Source organism: Haliaeetus albicilla, chromosome 21 (genome assembly GCF_947461875.1).
Source record: "Haliaeetus albicilla chromosome 21, bHalAlb1.1, whole genome shotgun sequence".
Taxonomy (NCBI): domain Eukaryota; kingdom Metazoa; phylum Chordata; class Aves; order Accipitriformes; family Accipitridae; genus Haliaeetus; species Haliaeetus albicilla.
This window is the reverse complement of record NC_091503.1, coordinates 4,393,852-4,413,087: the sequence shown is the minus strand read 5'-3', so window position 1 is coordinate 4,413,087 and position 19,236 is coordinate 4,393,852. Positions and strand designations below refer to the sequence as shown.

At 36.6% G+C, this 19,236-nt stretch overlaps 1 protein-coding gene across 1 annotated transcript in view; it reads left to right on the top strand.

The window, feature by feature from the left end:
• The window catches only part of MARCHF11 (membrane associated ring-CH-type finger 11), a 32,472-nt gene extending 13,586 nt beyond the window's left edge, over positions 1-18,886 (top strand). The window contains exons 3-4 of the mRNA XM_069808890.1: positions 10,190-10,382; positions 17,545-18,886. Of these exons, the coding sequence (XP_069664991.1) occupies positions 10,190-10,382; positions 17,545-17,867 (516 nt within the window). The 3' untranslated portion in view covers positions 17,868-18,886. The remainder of the gene's footprint in view (positions 1-10,189; positions 10,383-17,544) is intronic.
• Positions 18,887-19,236: the final 350 nt, after the last annotated feature.

The following is a 19,236-nucleotide window of genomic DNA, read 5'->3' as shown; positions in this document are numbered from 1 at the left end:
TTATACATAATATGTAATATATAAAACAATTAAATAAGTTAATTCTTCCATTAGGCCAAATTTTCAAGCAGTATGTTATTTACCATGTTCATTTGCACAGTCTAAAATTTTAGAATTATGACTAAATTGTCTTCAAGTGAATATTTATTGCTAACTTAATTGATTACAGAATCAATCTAATTGATTTGCTAATCTAATAAATGACATTCTAATTGACTTTTAGAGCAGGCTCTGCCAGATTTTGTACAAGCCAGAACCCAGGATTATCTTCTTCATGATTACATGCTAGTAGGTAATCCCTTGGTATTCTTACCATCCTGCCTTGTAACCTTCACCCAAGATACACATCATCTTGCTTAGGGATTAGACAAAGCAACAACCTTATCACTGAACTCAGGGCATGTTTCTTTAGTCTCTTTGTTGCCCTCAAAATCCAAAGTTTCCCTTGTTTTGTATCTTAGAAGCACATGAAATCAGGATTGTCTCTTCCCTCATGTTGTGCATGAAAATTCTGATCCCATTCTGTGAATTAGTTTTTGTTCAGGGCCAAAAAGGCCAGCAGGCAATACTCGTGCTCAGTTGTTTTCTGGTGAGGTTGTACTCTTCACTGCTGAAACACATTATTGCCATATAGCAATAGGAAGAAAACTGGACAGTGAAGGCGCTTCTTCAGATCCTGTGCCTAACCAAGGGTACGGAGTTGTTTTGTGCCAGAACTGTTATGAAGTCCCTGATTCTCAGCTGTGAATAAGGTTGCCGCAGGATGCAGGGGAATCCAGTGACAACAGATGGTGATGCGCTACTTGATTTCATGTCTTTGGATTCATAGACTGCCTAGAAGCTGATAGTGGAGAGCAGTAAATACTGTGTACTTTAAACAAAATGTTTGTAGTTGATGTTTTACAACTTCTTAACTGTGCTTATCCAATTGAATTTGTTTGTACATCTATATTCTTTGGCTCCATCATCTAACTATCATTTTGTGTTGTGCCTGGATTGGAAAAACACATTAATACTTAGCATTTTCTACCCCTTTTACAGTACTTAAATGCTGTAGAAGAGTTCTCTTTCAGTCTTCTTTCAGTAAACTGGGAACTTCGAACTCTAAAATTCCACTTATATGGCATTTCTTCCACCTTCACATCATTTATATGATTCTTTTCCAGGAAAGGCCTTTCCATGGCCTCTTTTTCAGCATCCGGAACCCACTGAAATAGGCCAGTGTCAGAAATAGTTCCTGAGGCTTTGTACCATACTAAAAGCATCTCCCTACTCTTCCCTATGGAGGTGATGTGGATAGAGGAATCAATTTCATTTGCTTTCTTTTTAGTTCAGTGAACATCTATGTATTGTATGGGAACTGGAAGTGTTCCAATAAATTACTTGGAAGGAGTTCTACTATTGAATATCCTGAATACCATGTAAATCTCAGTTGTTAAAATAGTATCTTTAGAGATGGAATTTTAAAAACTTGCTTTAACTCAGGTGAACAATGGGTTTGAGTTAAGATCTCTCACAAGGGAATGCACCAACCATTAGGGTGTAGAATATTCTCAGATAAACCCTCTGTGTTTCCACTTGTACAGATATTGTAAAAATTATTTAATTATTCTTAGAGTCAAAAAGACAGAGAAAGACTAGCCAGCACTTTTGGAAAGTCTAGCTAGCAGATGAAATGTGGGTTTCAGTAAATGAACTGGGATTAATACTTGGATACTTTCTATAAGATAGACAAGAAGACATCAACAGAAATGATCAAGAACAGATGATCCCTCTATATACTGACTGGTGGCCAGGGCATTTTTGTGGAAGGGGCTTCTTCTGTCCCTCCACGCTGAGCAATTTTTTACACATCTTCGCTGAGTGCATTAATATCATAATGAGCCTCACAATCTTAGCCTCATGCTCAGCATCTTTTTAAATTAAAATTATTCAACACTTCTAGCTAGTATTTACAAACAGTTCCTTTCCCAGGAGAGAAGGAAAATGCAACTCCAGAACCCTTTTTGATACCGTCTGTTTGTGTCCAAAGAGAAGTACAGAGCTGTATAGGCAAAACATGGTTAACCCTCCTAAGTGACTAGATGTCATGAAAATTGTTAATACCTCCTTCACACACCTGGTTTATAATCTTGCTGAGACTTACTTCCTCTGAGTAATTAGAATAAATGGGGTTTTTTTGTCAGTGTTCTTCCAGGAGTGTGGACCTATCCATAACATGACAGTCTATGCTTGACCTAAGTTTTCAGTTTAACTTTGCAGATCATCTTTAAGTTGCAGAGAAAGCAACAACCATGGCAGGCTTTAATTTCCTCCATTCATTCATATTTAATTTTCAGATAATGCTATGAAGAGGTTGCAATGAAACTCGGTATTTCCAATAAACCTGCAACAGAAATTGAGCAGTTGTTCAAAATACTGATGAACTAAGCCACTAAGCTAAATTTAATTGGTTAGAGTCTCATATGAGTTAAAAGCTGACTTGAGAATAATTCACTTTAACCTTACATATTTCTCACAGATATATCTCTACAACACACCATGACTTTTTAAGTATTCTGTGATATATATATTTTGGGCAGAATGTGATCCTGGTGGATTGACAGGCAATTCTTCATAAAAAGCAGAAATCAGGAATTAGAAAAAAACACTACTTGGTACAAATAGGACATTTTGCAGGTTTCGTATTTCTGTTTCATATGCTTGTAGGTGTTGAGAATACTGTATTAGTTACTGGAATGATTCCTGGTTCAAGTATGCTCATTAATAAAGGGCCAGCCTTTCTTTTGAGACTGGCTAAAATTACAATCCTTATTTTAATAGACAGGAGAATTAACACACAGGATTAATATCCTTGTTTTAAATGACAGGAGTTGATGTTTCCAGAAACTCTGAATGCCTCAAAGTGGAGAGGGAGTTCACCTCCGTGTACCATCAAAACTAAATACTCACTTTCTGACTCTAAGAGAGTAAAAATGTCCTAGTAATTTCTCAGAGAAAAAATATTGTAAGATGAATACAGTTTTCATCACAGCTCTGCTTGTGGTCTCAGATCTTGATTCTAACGTAATTTAAAAAAATCATAAGATAAAATGTGAAACTATTTTGCTTAATAAGTAGTAAGATTTTGAAAGGTGAACGTAATAGAATGTGAAGATTTTGTTCATTACTCAGGATGTCCAGGCTTCGGGGCACTCAGAAATCCGAGATGCATCCACTGTAGGTGTAGATCATAGAATCAAATCTAAATCTACCCTCTTTCAGTTTAAAGCCATTACCCCTTGTCCTAGCGCTACATGCCCTTGTAAAAAGTCCCTCTATGGCTTTCTTGTAGGCCCCCATCAGGTACTGGAAGGCTGCTACACGGTCTCCCTGGAGCCTTCTCTTCTCCAGGCTGAAGAACCCCAACTCTCTCAGCCTGTCTTCACAGGAGAGCTGCTCCAGCCCTCTGATCATTTTTGTGGCACTCCTCTGGACCCGCTCCAAGAGGTCCATGTCCTCCTTATGTTGGGGGCCCTGGGAACGCAGTACTGCAGGTGGGGTCTCACGAGAACGGAGTAGAGGGGGAAAATCATCTCCCTTGACCTGCTGGTCATGCTTCTTTTGATGCAGCCCAGGATACAGTTGGCTTTCTGGGCTGCAAGCACACATTGCCGGGTCATGTTGAGCTTCTTGTCAACCAACAGTCCCAAGTCCCTTCTTCTCCTTCGGGCTGCTCTCAAACCATTCTCTGCCCAGCCTGTATTTATGCTTGGGATTGCCCTGACCCACATGCAGGACCTTGCACTTGGCCTTGTTGAACTTCATGAGATTCGCACGGGCCCACCTCTCAAGCCTGTCAAGGTCCATCTGGATGGCATCCCTTCCCTCCAGTGTGTCAACCGCACCACACAGCTCGGTGTCATTGGCAAACTTGCTGAGGGTGCACTCAATCCCACTGTCTGTGTCTCTGACAAAGATGTTAAATAATACTGATCCCAATATGGACCCTTGATGGACACCACTCGTCACTGGTCTCCACCCTCACATCAAGCCCTTGACTGCAACTCTTTGTGTGCAACAATCCAGCTAATTCCCTATCCACCAAGTTGTCCATCCTTCAAATCCATATCTCTCCAGTTTAGACATAAGGATGTCATGTGGGACAGTGTCAAATGCTTTGGACAAGTCAAGGGAGATGACATCAGTTAATGATGTTCTACTCAGTCGTGTACATGCAGTAAGCCAACACTTCCAGGAACTATCAACTAAATTGCTTGTGTGGTGCATGGATGGACAGTATCTCCACAGTAAATGTTATGCTTTCAGAATGTCCCAAGTAAAATATTGGTACAGCCTTCCAAGCAGACTGAGAAGTTACATACAAAACTATCTGTATTCATGAGCTCTCTGATACATGAAAAGATAATGGGCATTATGACTACAGGCACTCTATGTGTTAATAATTTATCAAAATAGGTAAGCATTAATGGTGAGCTGCAGTTTTTGTGGCATTGATTCTTTTTTTAAAAAAGACAGAGAAATAGAAGCCTACAGCCAAAAATGGTATTTCAAATGTTTGTGTCTGTGAGTATGTACTCAAAACTACGCATTTTCTATTCAGGCTGGTCAATAAGTTAACAATATCACTGCATATTAAATCATGTAGTCAATGTGTGCTTACTGCAAAACATGTTAGAAAAGACTACTAACAAGATAAAGGAAGGAACAGGCATTTCAAAAATGGTTTGTTGGACCTAAATCATTGCATTCTTTTGCTTCTGTAAGAGTTTTATTCATATGTACACAGACTGCAAATCCTATTATGCATCATGAATGACAGCAGGAAAAAACTTTTTCTTGTCAGAGCTGTCTGATTCTAGCAATCAGAGCAATTAGAGCAATCTAACAAAAACTTTTTGAAGTCATATAATGGATAAGTCTTCAGGTTAATCATGTTATGTTATAACAGGTCACTGCCAGCTATTTTCAGTTACTTTCATATAAAATATCCATTCCAGAATGACGAGGGGGAATGAGAGGCTTCAGTCAGCAGTGTCCATAATAAGCTGTGTTTCTGAGAGAACAGAGTAAGGTAACCCCCAACATCTCTTTAGTTTAAGGAATTTTGGTGGATTACAAACTGGGACAGTTGAAGCTGGTACACATTTGGGGAGCCATAATGAAATTTCATATGTTCTTTATTAAGGATGTAGGAAAACCTGTAGTTTCATTGCAGACATTTTTCATGTAATGTATTCTAAGCACAAGCACAGTCAGAACTTTTTAGATCTCTTTCTGCTATGTATTTTACAATAATCAATGGGCTTTTACAAGGCACCATTAAAAAAAAGCCAGGTTAACACTGATTTATCTCAAAGATGAAAGATCTTTGAATATTATAGCCATCTTTATGTTAGTAAGAACTTGCAATGTAACAGTATTAACTTTATTCTTTAACAATTAGTCCATCAAAGCAATATGTTTCTTTCAACTTCTGGAAGTCTCAACCTCAAAAAATAAGAAATGGTGCAGTACTTCTGCTTGACAGAGCCCTTAGAAGAAAAGAGGAGCAGTGTTTCTGGGGTCAGTATTAGAACTATAGTGTACCATTAACATACTAGACTCCCAAATGATTCATGAAGGGAAGAGCAGTGGTAAATAAAAGATTAAAAGAGCCAAACATAATGAAGTGTCAGTAGAAGTAAAAGTATAGGAAGTTTTCAAGGGAGAGGCAGTATTATATTAAAATCAGAAGCATGAATTATATTTTGTTTATGAAGGCACCATTTTCAAAGGAAGATTTCATCATCATTGTATATTAAAGTAAAATGCATTCTTTTCATGGGTGACAGAGATGGCACAGTATATCCTAACACCACAGATATAATGGGAGGGAATGTGAAATGGGATCCTATTTCATAGAAATTTAAATGAGACATTTTTTTCTGAATCTGAAAAATTACTTACAGTATTACTATAGTTCTCTAGATACAAAATATTTAACATTTTCTTTCAATTTCTAGTTTTTAAGCAAAAATGGTAGTCTTTTGCATATTTATTTTTTAGGTTCATGTAATTTACAGAAGCTAAAGACTGTATATATCTTTTCTAACTTGGCAGATTACTTAGCTAAAAGAACTGTTACTGGTTATGGAATGTGTAGTCAGCAAATGAAAAAACAAATTAGGAAGTCATAATATAATTTATAATCATGAGCAATTGAGTTGTGAGATAAGTTATATGAAGAAAATGAGAAACTTTTATGGAAATAATGGATTTAAATTATGACACTAATAATGAGCTCATTCAATTTAATTCAGTCTATTAAATTCTAAATGCAATTTCTCAACAGTAACTATCAGTGAATTATTTTTACTACATTATTTCTGTAACCTCTTTATTGTCAGCCGTTAATTTGACATTAAAAGGTGAAGTGATTATAACAAATATGTAACAGGGCGTACAATAAGGTAAAAGATTGTGAGAAATCAAATAAAGTTTAACAACTGGCTTGTGATACTGTAAAAAGAATCTTACTCTTAGAAAAAGAGTCTTCTGTTCCTGGATGTCTGTCAGAGTGTATACTCACACATACTAGCTATGCTGTGAGTAAGACTTCAGGTAGAAGAAAACAGTGTGACCAACTCCAGTTCCTCTTCACAAGCCTTGTTATGAAATGCAGTGCCACCAAACAATACAGTCCGATGCAGTTCCTCTCATTGCCTAGTGGCTAATACGGTCTGTGGCTTAGTAAAGGACTGAACCTTCCAAACTGATTTATGTGTGAATAGTGTTGTAACTACTGAATACCTTCTTCCTTATGTGAAGAATATGCCTGTCTTAGCAAGATCCATTCGCTTTTTATAATTTGTACCCAAACTCAATAAAACTTATGGGAAAAAAATCAAGACATTAATTTCCCAAGAGGCAATCTCAGACTGTTTGGAATCAAAACTGATTGGGGGGGGGCACGGCAAGGAGGAGGAAATTTCATTTGAGGTGAATTAGCCATCAGGAACATCCACAGTCATCTTGCCATTAGCGCTAAGGAGGGACATACATGGAAACCAAGGTCCCCAAACTGACCACATGTTAGAGCTTCATACCAATTCATCCCACCCTATCACTCTTAGGGTGTTGGATTCTTACGGCAGACTGCCTAGCAGTGGGAGGCAAGTTACCAGCTTCGCATAAAACTTTCTGGGCCTTCCATCTCATGCACACAGTTCTTCCTCCTCTATCTACTGTGGGATCTCATCAATTAGTTTAACTTGCAGATTACACTGCTAGGGAGGAAACTTTCCTAAAATGTTTAAATTGCTTGGTTATTGCTGACCTTCATACTGAGGAAGGTGGACGACTACGGTTTCTTTTGTAGAAGAAAGGCAGTGTATACCACAAAGGTCAAAGTAGATGAGTAAGAGAAGAAAATATCCAACGCCCTTTAGGCTTTCTTGGTTGTTTTGTTTTGTTTTGTAACTGTTCTTTGGTTTTTAAAGGCAAAGGAGTTAGGAACTACAATGTGTGGAATGCTTGTGCATTTTCTCAGTAACTGGGATGGCTCCCCTTCCCAGTTGGTAGCATGCTAATATGCTGAATCTTTGGAATTACTAAATTTGTTGAGGTTGAGACATTTAGTTGCTTGCATTCTTGACAGACAATCTGATCAGGAGAAGGGGGGAGGATCATATCTATGTTTCTTAGGACTTTTCAAGGTCAAGCTTTTCTAGAAAGAAGTAGTTTGGGGAAAGCCAACAAAAGCCCTCATGAGATGGAAAAAGATGGTAGGAGTGGTTGATTCTGGTTGGGAGTGGGAGATAGGAATAGAAATTGGTTGTCAGACAACACCAGAATAAGGGATGGGCTTTATATCTAGATGGCATGCTACATTACATATCCCAAATGTTTGGACTACTTTTCCTTCTGTTCAGTGCTATCTTTACAGAATAATTATGAGCAATCTAAGTTAAAAAAAACCAAAACAAACCAAAACAAAAAACCTGAAGTGAGTTTAGGGACTTCTGCATTGCTGAAATTGCACTGTGAAAGATCTGCTGTTTATTTCAGTGATATAACAGTCTTTTAAATTTATTGCCAGCTTCTTCCATTAATTTGACAGTTTAATATTTTGTGACAGTTAAAGCTTTACTTCATGTAAATGTACTTTGATTTTGGGCATTCTGAACAAATTCATTACACGTCTGTCTCACACTGATAATGAAGGAAGATAGAAAGAGATACATAACCAATAGCATTTTTGACAGTTTTCTGCCAAGTCACACTATGTGGCTTCAGCTGAGAAATGAAAAATAATTTTGTTGAACATAACCCTATAAGTCTCAAGAGAGTTCTATGAAATTCAGTCTCAACATTTAAATCCTGTATACCAGTAATATCTGAGTCATGAGAAGCTCACACCATTCTGTCACGCATTACTTGTTAATGACCTTCCTTGACCTTATAAGAAAAAATTCTAACAAAGAAAATGAGTATCCATAGTTGGTTTACCATAAAAAGGGTATTATTTAATATGAATAGCCCCATTCCATACCCTGAAGTTCAATGAAATAGCTAGTATGAGTTTAATAAGTTCATTATAAAAGGATAGTGTTTCAAGATAGACAATGTACAAGTTGTTATACAGCTATCTTTTTGTACTATTATATTCAGAAGGCTGCAACAAGAGAAGGTATGCAGCACCAGATGTGCAAATTAGGCAACAGTAGAAAAGTTAATGGAAAAAGCTGAAAGAGAAGAAAGGGCCAGAGGACCTCATTGCTCACCCAGGCTCTTCACAGTGGTACTTGGTGGGAGGAAGAGAGCATAAGCTGGAACAAAAGAGGATCGGACTGGATTTAGAGAAAAAATGTTTTTTAAGCAAAACATTCAGGAAGTGGAACAGGTTGCCCGGAGAGGCTGAACAGTCTCCATGCTTGGAGGCTTTCAAGGTGTTACTGAATAAACCCCTGAGCAACCTGGTCTGATCTCATCACTGACCCTGTTTTGAGCAGGAAGGTGAACGAAGAGATCTCCCACAGCCCCTTGCACCCTGAACTATTCTATCATCATCCTGTGGTCATACAGTACTGGGTACCCAACTGCTGGTAACAAGAGAAAGCTTTCATAAAGTAACAGGAAAAAAAGAAAAAATATTGCCAGATGGGAAAAGAGGTAATAAAGCCCTTACTGCAGTAGCTTTCTCCCCCTGTTCCCTATTGCAGCTGTAGAAGGGGGCAGGTACGGTCAAACTTAGGAACAGGAAAGAGGGCAGTCTACAAAGTGTGCATACTAGCTCTGGAATAGGTGATGGGGCTAGACTGGGGAGTCTGCCAAGTTAATTTGGACAATTATGGCCAAGAAAGACCATATATGTTAAGGGTAATCTAGAATGCTTTTTTCTTTATGCTGTGTTTTGCTTTTGTGACTCTGTTTTAACAGAATTTTATTTCTATTCTTATCTTGACAGAATTCAGTAAGCATACTCCTTTATATTTAAACCTTGTCACACCTTAAATCTGAGCCACCTCACATACGGAGGATACAGCCTTCCCTGGAAAGGTGGACATAATCGGGGTGCACTGAAAAGAAATGTTTGTGCTACCTATATTTAGGGCTTCTCCTGAGTCTTCAGGTTGCTTCCACACTAGGCTGCAGGTGTCTCTTTGTAGTGTTAATACTGGTTTACGCAGAGAAAGCCAACTCCCTTGGTATGTCTGGAACTTCTCTGATGGGCAGCAGGAAAGTGGAAAATGGCTTCAGATTTTAGGGGGGCAGGATAGAAAGGAAAGTTGTCACTTTCAACTTGTCACACTAACATAAAACATACTTAAGACTGTCTTCCCAACGTTTTTTTTTATTCTGTTCATTAGCCTACAAATATGAAAGGCTGAGTTCCATTCCTAAGACTAAATCTTTTTTTGCCTATGTATTCAAAACAAATAAAACCATTAACTCTTCTGAAGTTCACAGCTAGATGGTGATGATAGTGATGCTGAAGGGGATGGGGAAGCAACTATTAGTTTCACTTTAACTAAAAGTGAAATAGGAAAAAAAAGATGTAAAATGTCAGTATCAAGGATATTAGTAAATATCTATGAAGATATGTATAAATATTAAAATAATTTTTGATTTCAGGAAAAAAAGTGGAGTTGAATGTACAATCACAGAAAATAACTTTTTATCTTATACAACTTTGTTTCTCTTTTAGTGGCAAAGCATTACTATAACACTGGTTGAGAAAGTGCAGATGGTTGCTGTAATCCTAGGATCTCTGTTCTTAGTAGCAAGTGTGACTTGGCTTCTATGGTCAGCCTTCAGCCCTTATGCAGTATGGCAAAGAAAGGACATCCTTTTTCAAATCTGCTATGGAATGTATGGTTTTATGGATCTAGTATGCATAGGTAAGCTCAAAATCTTTAAACAGCACAGACTGTGGTTTAAGACTGACTATAACTATTTTTCTAACTGGTCACTCTAATTGATCACTCCAGTTCTTTGCAGATTTATTCTCAGCTAATACCTTTGGCAAATACTGCTTTTTACAGTGTTACAAATACTGCAAAGAGAGAAGAACCAAAGACGCTTTACTGTCAGATTCATCAAAGTTTCTCTCCAAGATCTTAGTGGTGAGAACAGGATCAGTTTCAATTTCCTGAAAAATCGCAAAAAATAGTGTAGTTCAGGAAGTTAAATGGATGAAAATGACAAAAACATTATTAAAACTATTAGTAAAATTATGTGCTGTCATGTCTTCTACTGATGCCACTTTGCATTAGATTGTACCATCATGAAGCGCAGAAGCAGCCCTTGAAGAGGTCATCAAACTATATATCCAAAATTAAGTTCCTCAGACTTATATAGGTCACTGTGCTAGTAATAGAGGAGAACAGAGAAGACAGGCATGAGTTCTTTGTACATCATAAACAGTTATGAAACACTCTACTAGTACTAACTATAGTAACTTGCTTTACTATTAAAAAGTCTCAAGTCATCTAACTCTAGCTGAAATCTTATAAAAGAAAATGCAATTTACTGCAAAGCTCTTTTGACCAGTTTTGAAATTTCTGAAAATACACTGGACCCAGAAATATTTAAATAGAAATCCCTTTACTGTTTGATAAAACAACCTTGAATTGATTGTTAGAATAGCTATGATTATCTGCAGGGAAAATTCAATAATTGTAGTAAATATTAAACCACATTCTTAGAATCACAATTCCAAGAAAATACAGAAGTCAAATGCTATCTGATGTTTGCTTTGAGATTCCTGAGTGATAGATGTTGATGTTATCCCAATCTCATATATGGGAATTCAGAAGGACAGTGCTGAATTCTGCTCAATAAGGTGCAATGAAACAGAGTGATTCCTAATATCAAGGCTTTTGCTCCAACCATAAAGCCGTATCATCTTTTATTGAAACCATCCTATTACTGTAAAGGTATTTACATTTCAGGTGGATTACCAGTTCTGTTTATTTTGTAATTTTTCTAGGAGAAGCCCACTCTGGAATATTTAGAACACAGGCTTTCTTCTGTGAATCCAAATTTTCTCAGACAGAAAAATGAACAGAAGCTAGGTCTCTAATACTCTGGGCAAGTGCTCAGCTTTTAAACAAAAAAAAGGGCTCAGCTACATGTCCTCTTACATGCTGATTCCTGAATACCACTTTTTTTGGCTTAACACTCAATATTGAGGTTTTTGCTTTTGTTTAAAAAAGCATGAATTGAAGACAAAATGTGCTTCAGGTATTCTAAACATTTCATTTGAATGAAATTCTGTTTGTTTTTTTCACAAAGAGTACAATTGCAAAAAATTTACTTTGGTATGCATCAACTAGTTGGAATAACCAGTTATTTCAAACTATTTCCATTTCTTTCCATTTGTTTGACTGTTAAAATGCCTAAACCAAATTAATCTCAAAAACAATTGAGAACATCTGTGAGTGATCAGAAGTATCAGTGTCTTTATCTGTAGAAGTAAACTCTTGGAAGGCGAGCCTTCAAGAGATTGGAACATGCAGTTATGTAGCTGCCTTTCAAGCCAGCCAGGCTCAAGGCACCTCTGGACTGGAAGCTACTGAACTAAGATGTACCTCACATGGCTATGGAGCTTCTAGCCCAACTGGCACCACGCAGGAGCAAAGTAGACATGCAGCTGCCTTCACCCACCAGATAAAATTACTTGCCTGTAATTACATAAATGCATATTTTATAGTCTTACCATAAATAATACATGGGAATTTTTATGTAAAAATGACTATAATTAAATGTATTTGGACACTGTTTTGTAATTACAAAGTTCAGTGCAGATATGACTTAACAGTTTACTAAACTGTATCTGGAAATTCGGAAAGCTGTATAAAGGAGGTTTGGTAGTTGCAGAATTCTGATGATCCAGATCCATTCAGCCCACTTATTCTGCATATAATTTCAACTAATCTGCATTCTGTAAGCTTGTAAGACCAGGAGTTCTTGTAACTCCTGAAAACATTTATTAATATATTCAACTTTATTCAATTGTATCTTTTTCTTTCATCAGGAAGTGAGGGATTTTAGATTGATAATTTTAATTTATTTCAAACACTCAAAAAGTTCTTTAATAGAGGGATGTAATTATTACTTATGAATGATTTTTAAAAAAACTAACCCTCCATTATGCTGATGTCTTCCCAAAGGCATTAACATATGATTTTACCATTGCATGTTATATATAATCTCTTACATCATAAAGCTTGTAATGCTGACAGCCAGCCACAGTTCTTACTTAGTATCTCCTGTCCTCTCATTTGTGTTTAGTCATCCATGGTATTATCTTAGTTCTCAACAGGATTTACAGTGAGTAGTGAATACCTATACTCCCACTGGAATCTCTCTTTATTTCACTGAAAAATCTAAGCAGACATAAGGGTTGTCCTGTGCAGCACATATTTCAAGACAAGTGCTTAAGTTACTGGTGGTATGACCAAGACTTACTCCAATTGCCTTCAGTTATGCCTCCCTATAGCGTTGCATAGACTATGAAAATTTTTAGTCATTTTTGAAGTGTAACTATCTGTACTTTTTGAGATGTTTTGTTGTCATTATTTTTAAAAGCAGTTTGCCTAAAGGTTCTGACATATTTATATGACATCTTTGAAAACTTGCATGTCTTGTTTTCCCAATGATTGATTTATATACCATACGTAGCATACCACCCACTTTCTTATCAAGTAAATTACATGTAACTTGTATTTTAATTCTTGGTCTTGTTTTACTTATCACCAAAAGAAATATCCCAAAGATTAAAGATCACCAATATAATATTCTATTCATTCCAGTGTACACATTTTATTGGTATCCATTGTTCTCCTCGTTCTACGCCAAATATTTCCAGAATTCTTCCTAACAAACAGAATCGTTTTTACTTATCAGTGTTAGTTTCAACCCTACAAGTCACTAGTTTATACTTTTCTGCATCTAAGCTGGGCATAAAGCTCTTCTCTTTGAAACTTGCTGATGGTAGAAGTTTTCCTAAGGCAAATGTTGAACATTTTGATCAAGTAGAACTACTGCCTGTGAAACCCTGAGCTACTGCAGTGATAGTGCTAGGATCAGACCATCCACATAGGGATTACCAAAGGGAGTGAGTTCATGAGTTAATATGAAAGGAATTAATAATATAAACCCCTTATTTAGCCACTGAAGAACAGTACACCAAGCCTTTGCCATTTTACTTTGTAGACCTAGCAATTATTTCTCATAACAGTGAAGTCATATAATTTTATATATTTTCACTGGAATATAATCATAACTGCTAGTCTTAAATGGTTCTAACATGAACAAAATCTCTCACAAATAATAATATCTCACTTGCAATCCCAGAACAGTGCAGCTCATACAGAGCATGAAAAGCAGTTGTAACATTGCACTAGAACATGAGTGGTGCCAGTAGTACTATGGCAAGGGAGTAAGAGATAGGAGCCAATGATGTGAGGTGTGAGTAGCCCTCTGAAAGCCTCTTTCTTCCCCACCAAGGAACTTGATGCGTAGCAACATTTGTGTAACTCATTAGTTGTAAAAATGTACAGGCTGATGTTACTTATAATTAACACATCTTGCTGCGCTTAATATTTCTCTACTCAGAAAGTCTTTTTTTTTTCTCATTAGATCTAATTCTAAATAGCTTAGAAAGAGTTACATGCTATTTTTAGAGTGGACATGTTTCACTTTAATGCTTTGAGCAATTTATTGCATATTTTTTTATATCTGTGGGCCCTAGAACAGTATTACGACATGGCCTTTTGTCCAGTGGTGAAGTCTGTTTCTGCAAAGGGTCTTTTATTGCCTGGTAAAAGTTTGTGATGTTTCTGGGAGGACCATTCCTAAATGATTATAAGTAAGATTAGTGTGATAAATAAGACAATGTTGGAACATAATAGCACCAAATCTGAAAGAACTAAGACAAGTTGCCTGCTTGTAAAGACATTCAGTATGAAAAATTTCAAGTGGTCTTGTGACTCAGGGTAAGAAATCCTTTGGATAGAGTGAGAGAATCTCATGGTACTTGGCAATAAAAGAAAAGAAAATTACGATCTCTCCATAATCCTATTGTCTGGATCCCACTACAATCCCTACATCTTAGCAATAAATCCTGAAGGTAAAGTAAGTCTTCTTAGAGCCTTAGGACATTGTGCCAGGTCTATCATCCCAGAACTCTGTTCCTTGTAGCTACTAATTGGTCAGACCATCAGAACAGCTAACAGTAGTGACGTCTAACACATCCTCTTGGGATCATCTGGGCCAAACAAGTAATTTTTTTTTTTTCCCTAGGACTGTGCAACTATGTCCTCTGTGCTGCTGAAATCATGGTATTTGGAACAAGTCAGTATTATTCATGGATTTATCCTTGTTTTCTCTCTCATATCCTCATTCATTGCTGTGAAACTCTTAAGAACAAGGAGACCCTTTGCATTTTCTTCCAGCTTCACTTTAGTGACTAACTACTTACATTTTGAGCATAGGAACTTGTCTGGATCTGGAAAATCTCCAGCATTTAAACCTTACCCAGATTTCCTCTCGTTTGTGGTCGTGGAACTGTTGGTGCCGAGAACTTTTTTCCCCTGCCCACCGGAAAATATCTTTCAGAGAGACAAAAGATCTATTGGAATTCTTTTGCCTCTTCTACATAGGTCTTTTTCAATCTGTAGTTTTATCAGATGGGAAATAAAGCTTTTTATGGGAGGAATTATGAAAGTGCTCCTTTTCCCCTTCAGCATTGCCAGCTCTGACAACTTTATTTCAAGCCTTGCAATATTTGATCCTTTGTTCGGTAGTTCTTTTAGAGCATATGTGACTAAGAGCTTCCATTTTAAAGAAAACATCTTTTCTTGCCATTGTTGAAAAAACTTTGAAAACATAATTTCAATAAATCCTGAAAGCTCAAAAACAATAAAAAAGAGCTCCCTAAGTCATCCTACGACTTTTTCTGACTTAATTTTGAGAGGATACTTTTGACTGTTTAAATGTACTTCATGTACCTCAATGACCCTTTCTCAACTGCTTCCTTCTCTATTCTGAAATATGTTGTTCGGGTTCCAGTGGAGTGCAGGCAGGTATCAAAAATCTTTACATCAGGGTAAATAGGTTCTCTCAATTTTGCTTCGTCACAGTCTTGAGGGAAATTGGCCAAAAGAATACTATGATCCAGTGACAGGTAGAGGGAAAATGGTGCTCATCTCCCTTATCATTCTATAGGAAATCCAACAGAAAAAAAAGGGGGGGATCTTTGTCACAGCAATAAAACCATGGCTTATTTGGTCTGTAGATTCTGTATGTGATCAAACACATTTATCGTTTTTAAGCCAATATGGCCAGTCTTGAAACTGTGTTTATATATTAACATGGCTGCTAAATTTTTAGGACAGGTTGCTTTATATATATATATATATACATATCTGACAAGATGAAGATAGACATCTTGCAATCAAGAAAATTTTCCACTAAAATGCTATGCCGATACAAAATACATTTAGAATATTTAACATTTAATTTAGTTTATATTGTGTTAGTTTTGCTGTATCGGATGCTTCAACGAATTCTAGGCAACTTGAAAGCCTTACAGAGATGCTACATTTGCTATCATGTCCTTCTGAAAGCAATCTTTGTGTTTCTCCATCTTTCAGTGTAATGATCTTTAGAAATGTGTTAGAGTAGGCATTGCTATCTGCAAATCATTGCACTTGAATCTAGGTTTGCTGTTCATATAAATGCTTTTATCATCCTTTCTGCTTGTGTCATCTTTCTTTGAATGTCTCCTTTCTGGCATCAGTTAACCATGCTGAGAGACCTCAGACACTTAAATCACAATTTTGTTGTGTAGGAACAGGTGATATGCAATCTCCTGGGATAAAGGACTATAACCTATGACACCTCAGATCATATTATAGATGTGGCCATGTATAGGAAGATTTCAGGCAAGAAACACACTGGACAAAAAAATTATAAATGTTTTGGGCTAGGCAGATTGCTCTCCTCCCAAAGCAGGGAGCCAGAGAAAACATGTGACATTGCTCAGAACTGTGTAAGTTACCAGGCTGGTTGAGAAAAAAAAAACCTAGTAAGAAGCCTCATGTGTATCCCCAGTAAATCCATATTTGAAATGCTTACACATAAAGACTGTGTGTATAAATACATATGCATACATCTGAAAAATTAAGGATTTCATTTAAGTAAATAAATTACTTGAATGCATACAATAAGCATAAATATTAGCTACATGGAAGTTCAGAAGTAGATTGGTCTGTTGAGGACTCCAAATAATCTGCATTTTTCCTTGAAGGACCCTTTAAAAGATTTCCTGGGTCTTAACAAAAAAGATGTTTCTCAACTTTTGTCTACTGAATTTTGAAGGGAAAGAAGAAAGCCTATCATCCTTGCCATGCTCATCACAGTTAATAGTAACATTTAATGTCTTCTTGCTCTACTGAAGCAAGACAGGAAAGTCATTATACTTAACAGCTGTTTCAGTTTTTCATAAATCTTCTGTGCTCCCAAGTTGAACTAAGAATGTGAAAACAGTTACATTTGTTTGTATCTGTACTGAATTCTACAAAACACTCTTAAACAAATTTAAGACCATCCTGCTCATTACAGAAGGGCTAATCTACTTAAAGATCTACTTAAACCAGTACAAATCTCAGTAAATAAATAGTACTTACTATGAACAAGGATAAAATAAACAGTCAATTTAAAAATCTGCCAGTAAGGTTATTTTATATTGATTTACTTAAATCTAAATACTTTATTCAGTTAGGTATGCTCAGATTATTCCAGTTTTGGTTATGCTGAGCTTTCATTCAGAACAATTTTATTACCTCTGCATGTTCCCCCCTCCCAATCTTAAACACATGAATAACCAGTTATATTTTGTATGTACAATTTATTTGAATTATGAGAGTTATAAGTAATTTAATAGGCTCTGGCAATTGCCACATTCATTACAATGTGCTACATCTCTATTTGCTCTCAAAATGGTATTCATTGACATTTTGTACAAACTTTTTTTTTAAATTTTCTTAATTTCAGGACTGATAGTACATGAAGGTGCATCTGTTTATCGAGTATTTAAGCGTTGGAGGGCTGTCAATCTACACTGGGATGTGTTAAATTATGATAAAGCCACAGACATAGAAGAGAGCAATCGAGGAGAATCCTCAGCAGGAAGGACATTGTTGTTACCACTGACTGCACTGAGAAACAGAAGTTTAGTTCATCCAACACAGTTAACCTCACCAAGATTTCAGTGTGGCTATGTATTGTTACATCTGTTCAACCGCATGAGACCTCAGGAAGATTCGTCAGAGGATAACGGCTCTGGGGAAGTAGTGATGAGAGTGACCTCAGTGTAAAGATTATGCTCACTGTGCTACACAGCTAAGGATAATGTGCTCTGATGTTACAGGACTTCGGAATGTAGTTACGATAAATGGTGAAACCATTAACACTTGAAAAAATATATACACATTTTTTAAAAATTTAATGCTTTTTATATGATCAGCTAAAACACAAATACATTTTTCGGGAAAAAAAAGTCTCTTGCTTTTTATATAGTCTGGTTTATTAGATCTTTTGTCAATTTGTACCTGAGGTGTATACAATATAGTTTAACTCTTAGGTCTTTGAATGATGAGGAAACTCATTTTTAAGTAAAAAAATATATTTAAATGTATTTTCTTAAACTCTGGCTTTAATCCATTACTGTTATTTTTCCCACTTTCATGAGGATTAAACTGAACAACCTTCTTCCAAAAAGAAAAAAAACTTGACACAAGTCAAGTATTCTTCCTTTTCTGTCTTTATTTTATTGTTGTTTGTAGCTCAGTTCAGGTGTATGAAAGTAAGGGATATATTGTCCCTTGCCTTTAAGCAGGAAGTCCCGTGGGTGTTCTACAAAACGTAAGGGAAGATGTGAACTCTTCTTTTCTTTTAGCTCTCCCACATGGATGTGCAAGATGTCAGACACAAGTACGACACAGGCAGGGGAAGAGTCTTGCACTTCGTCACGAGTCTCTAAGATCTGCCGAGTGCTGGTGCTGTGCCTGTGCACAGAAGTGACATTGCCTTCCAAGCAGTGATGCTGAATTTAGCAGTCTGTGAATTTCTAGTACCATTCTAACTACAGCCTATTCGCATCCCGTATTTTTTAAAAAAAAGAAGAAAAGTACATTACAACTTCTGGAATAATAATAAATCCTAGCGGAAACTGAAGTAGAAATAACGCAGAGCCTTAATTTTGCCAGGTAATGAATCATTATATTAAAAATGAGCCAGTATTCATCTTTATCATGATAGCTAATCAGTGCTGTGAAGTTTGCTTCTCTGTTTTTGTCTCATGGCAAAAATTCTAATATAATTTAATCAAATGGAAGTGGAAATAATTTCCAAGTTAATTATTAAGTCCGTTGAGGATCAAAATGAGAAAGTAAGGCTGAAATGACTCTGAGAGCGCTAGCTTACTTAAAACTTGTGGTGGGTTGACTTTGGCTGGCTGTCAGATCCCTGCCCAGCTGCTCTCTCCCCCTCCTCAACAGGGCAGAGGGAGAAAATAAGATGAAAAAGCTTGTGGGCTGAGACAAAGACAAGGGCATCACTTACCAATTACCATCACGAGCAAAAAAGAGACAACAAGGGGAAAATTAATTTAATTTATTGCCAATTAAAATAGAGTTAAATGGTGAGAAACAAAGGCAAAACCTGAACCACCTTCCTTCCACCACC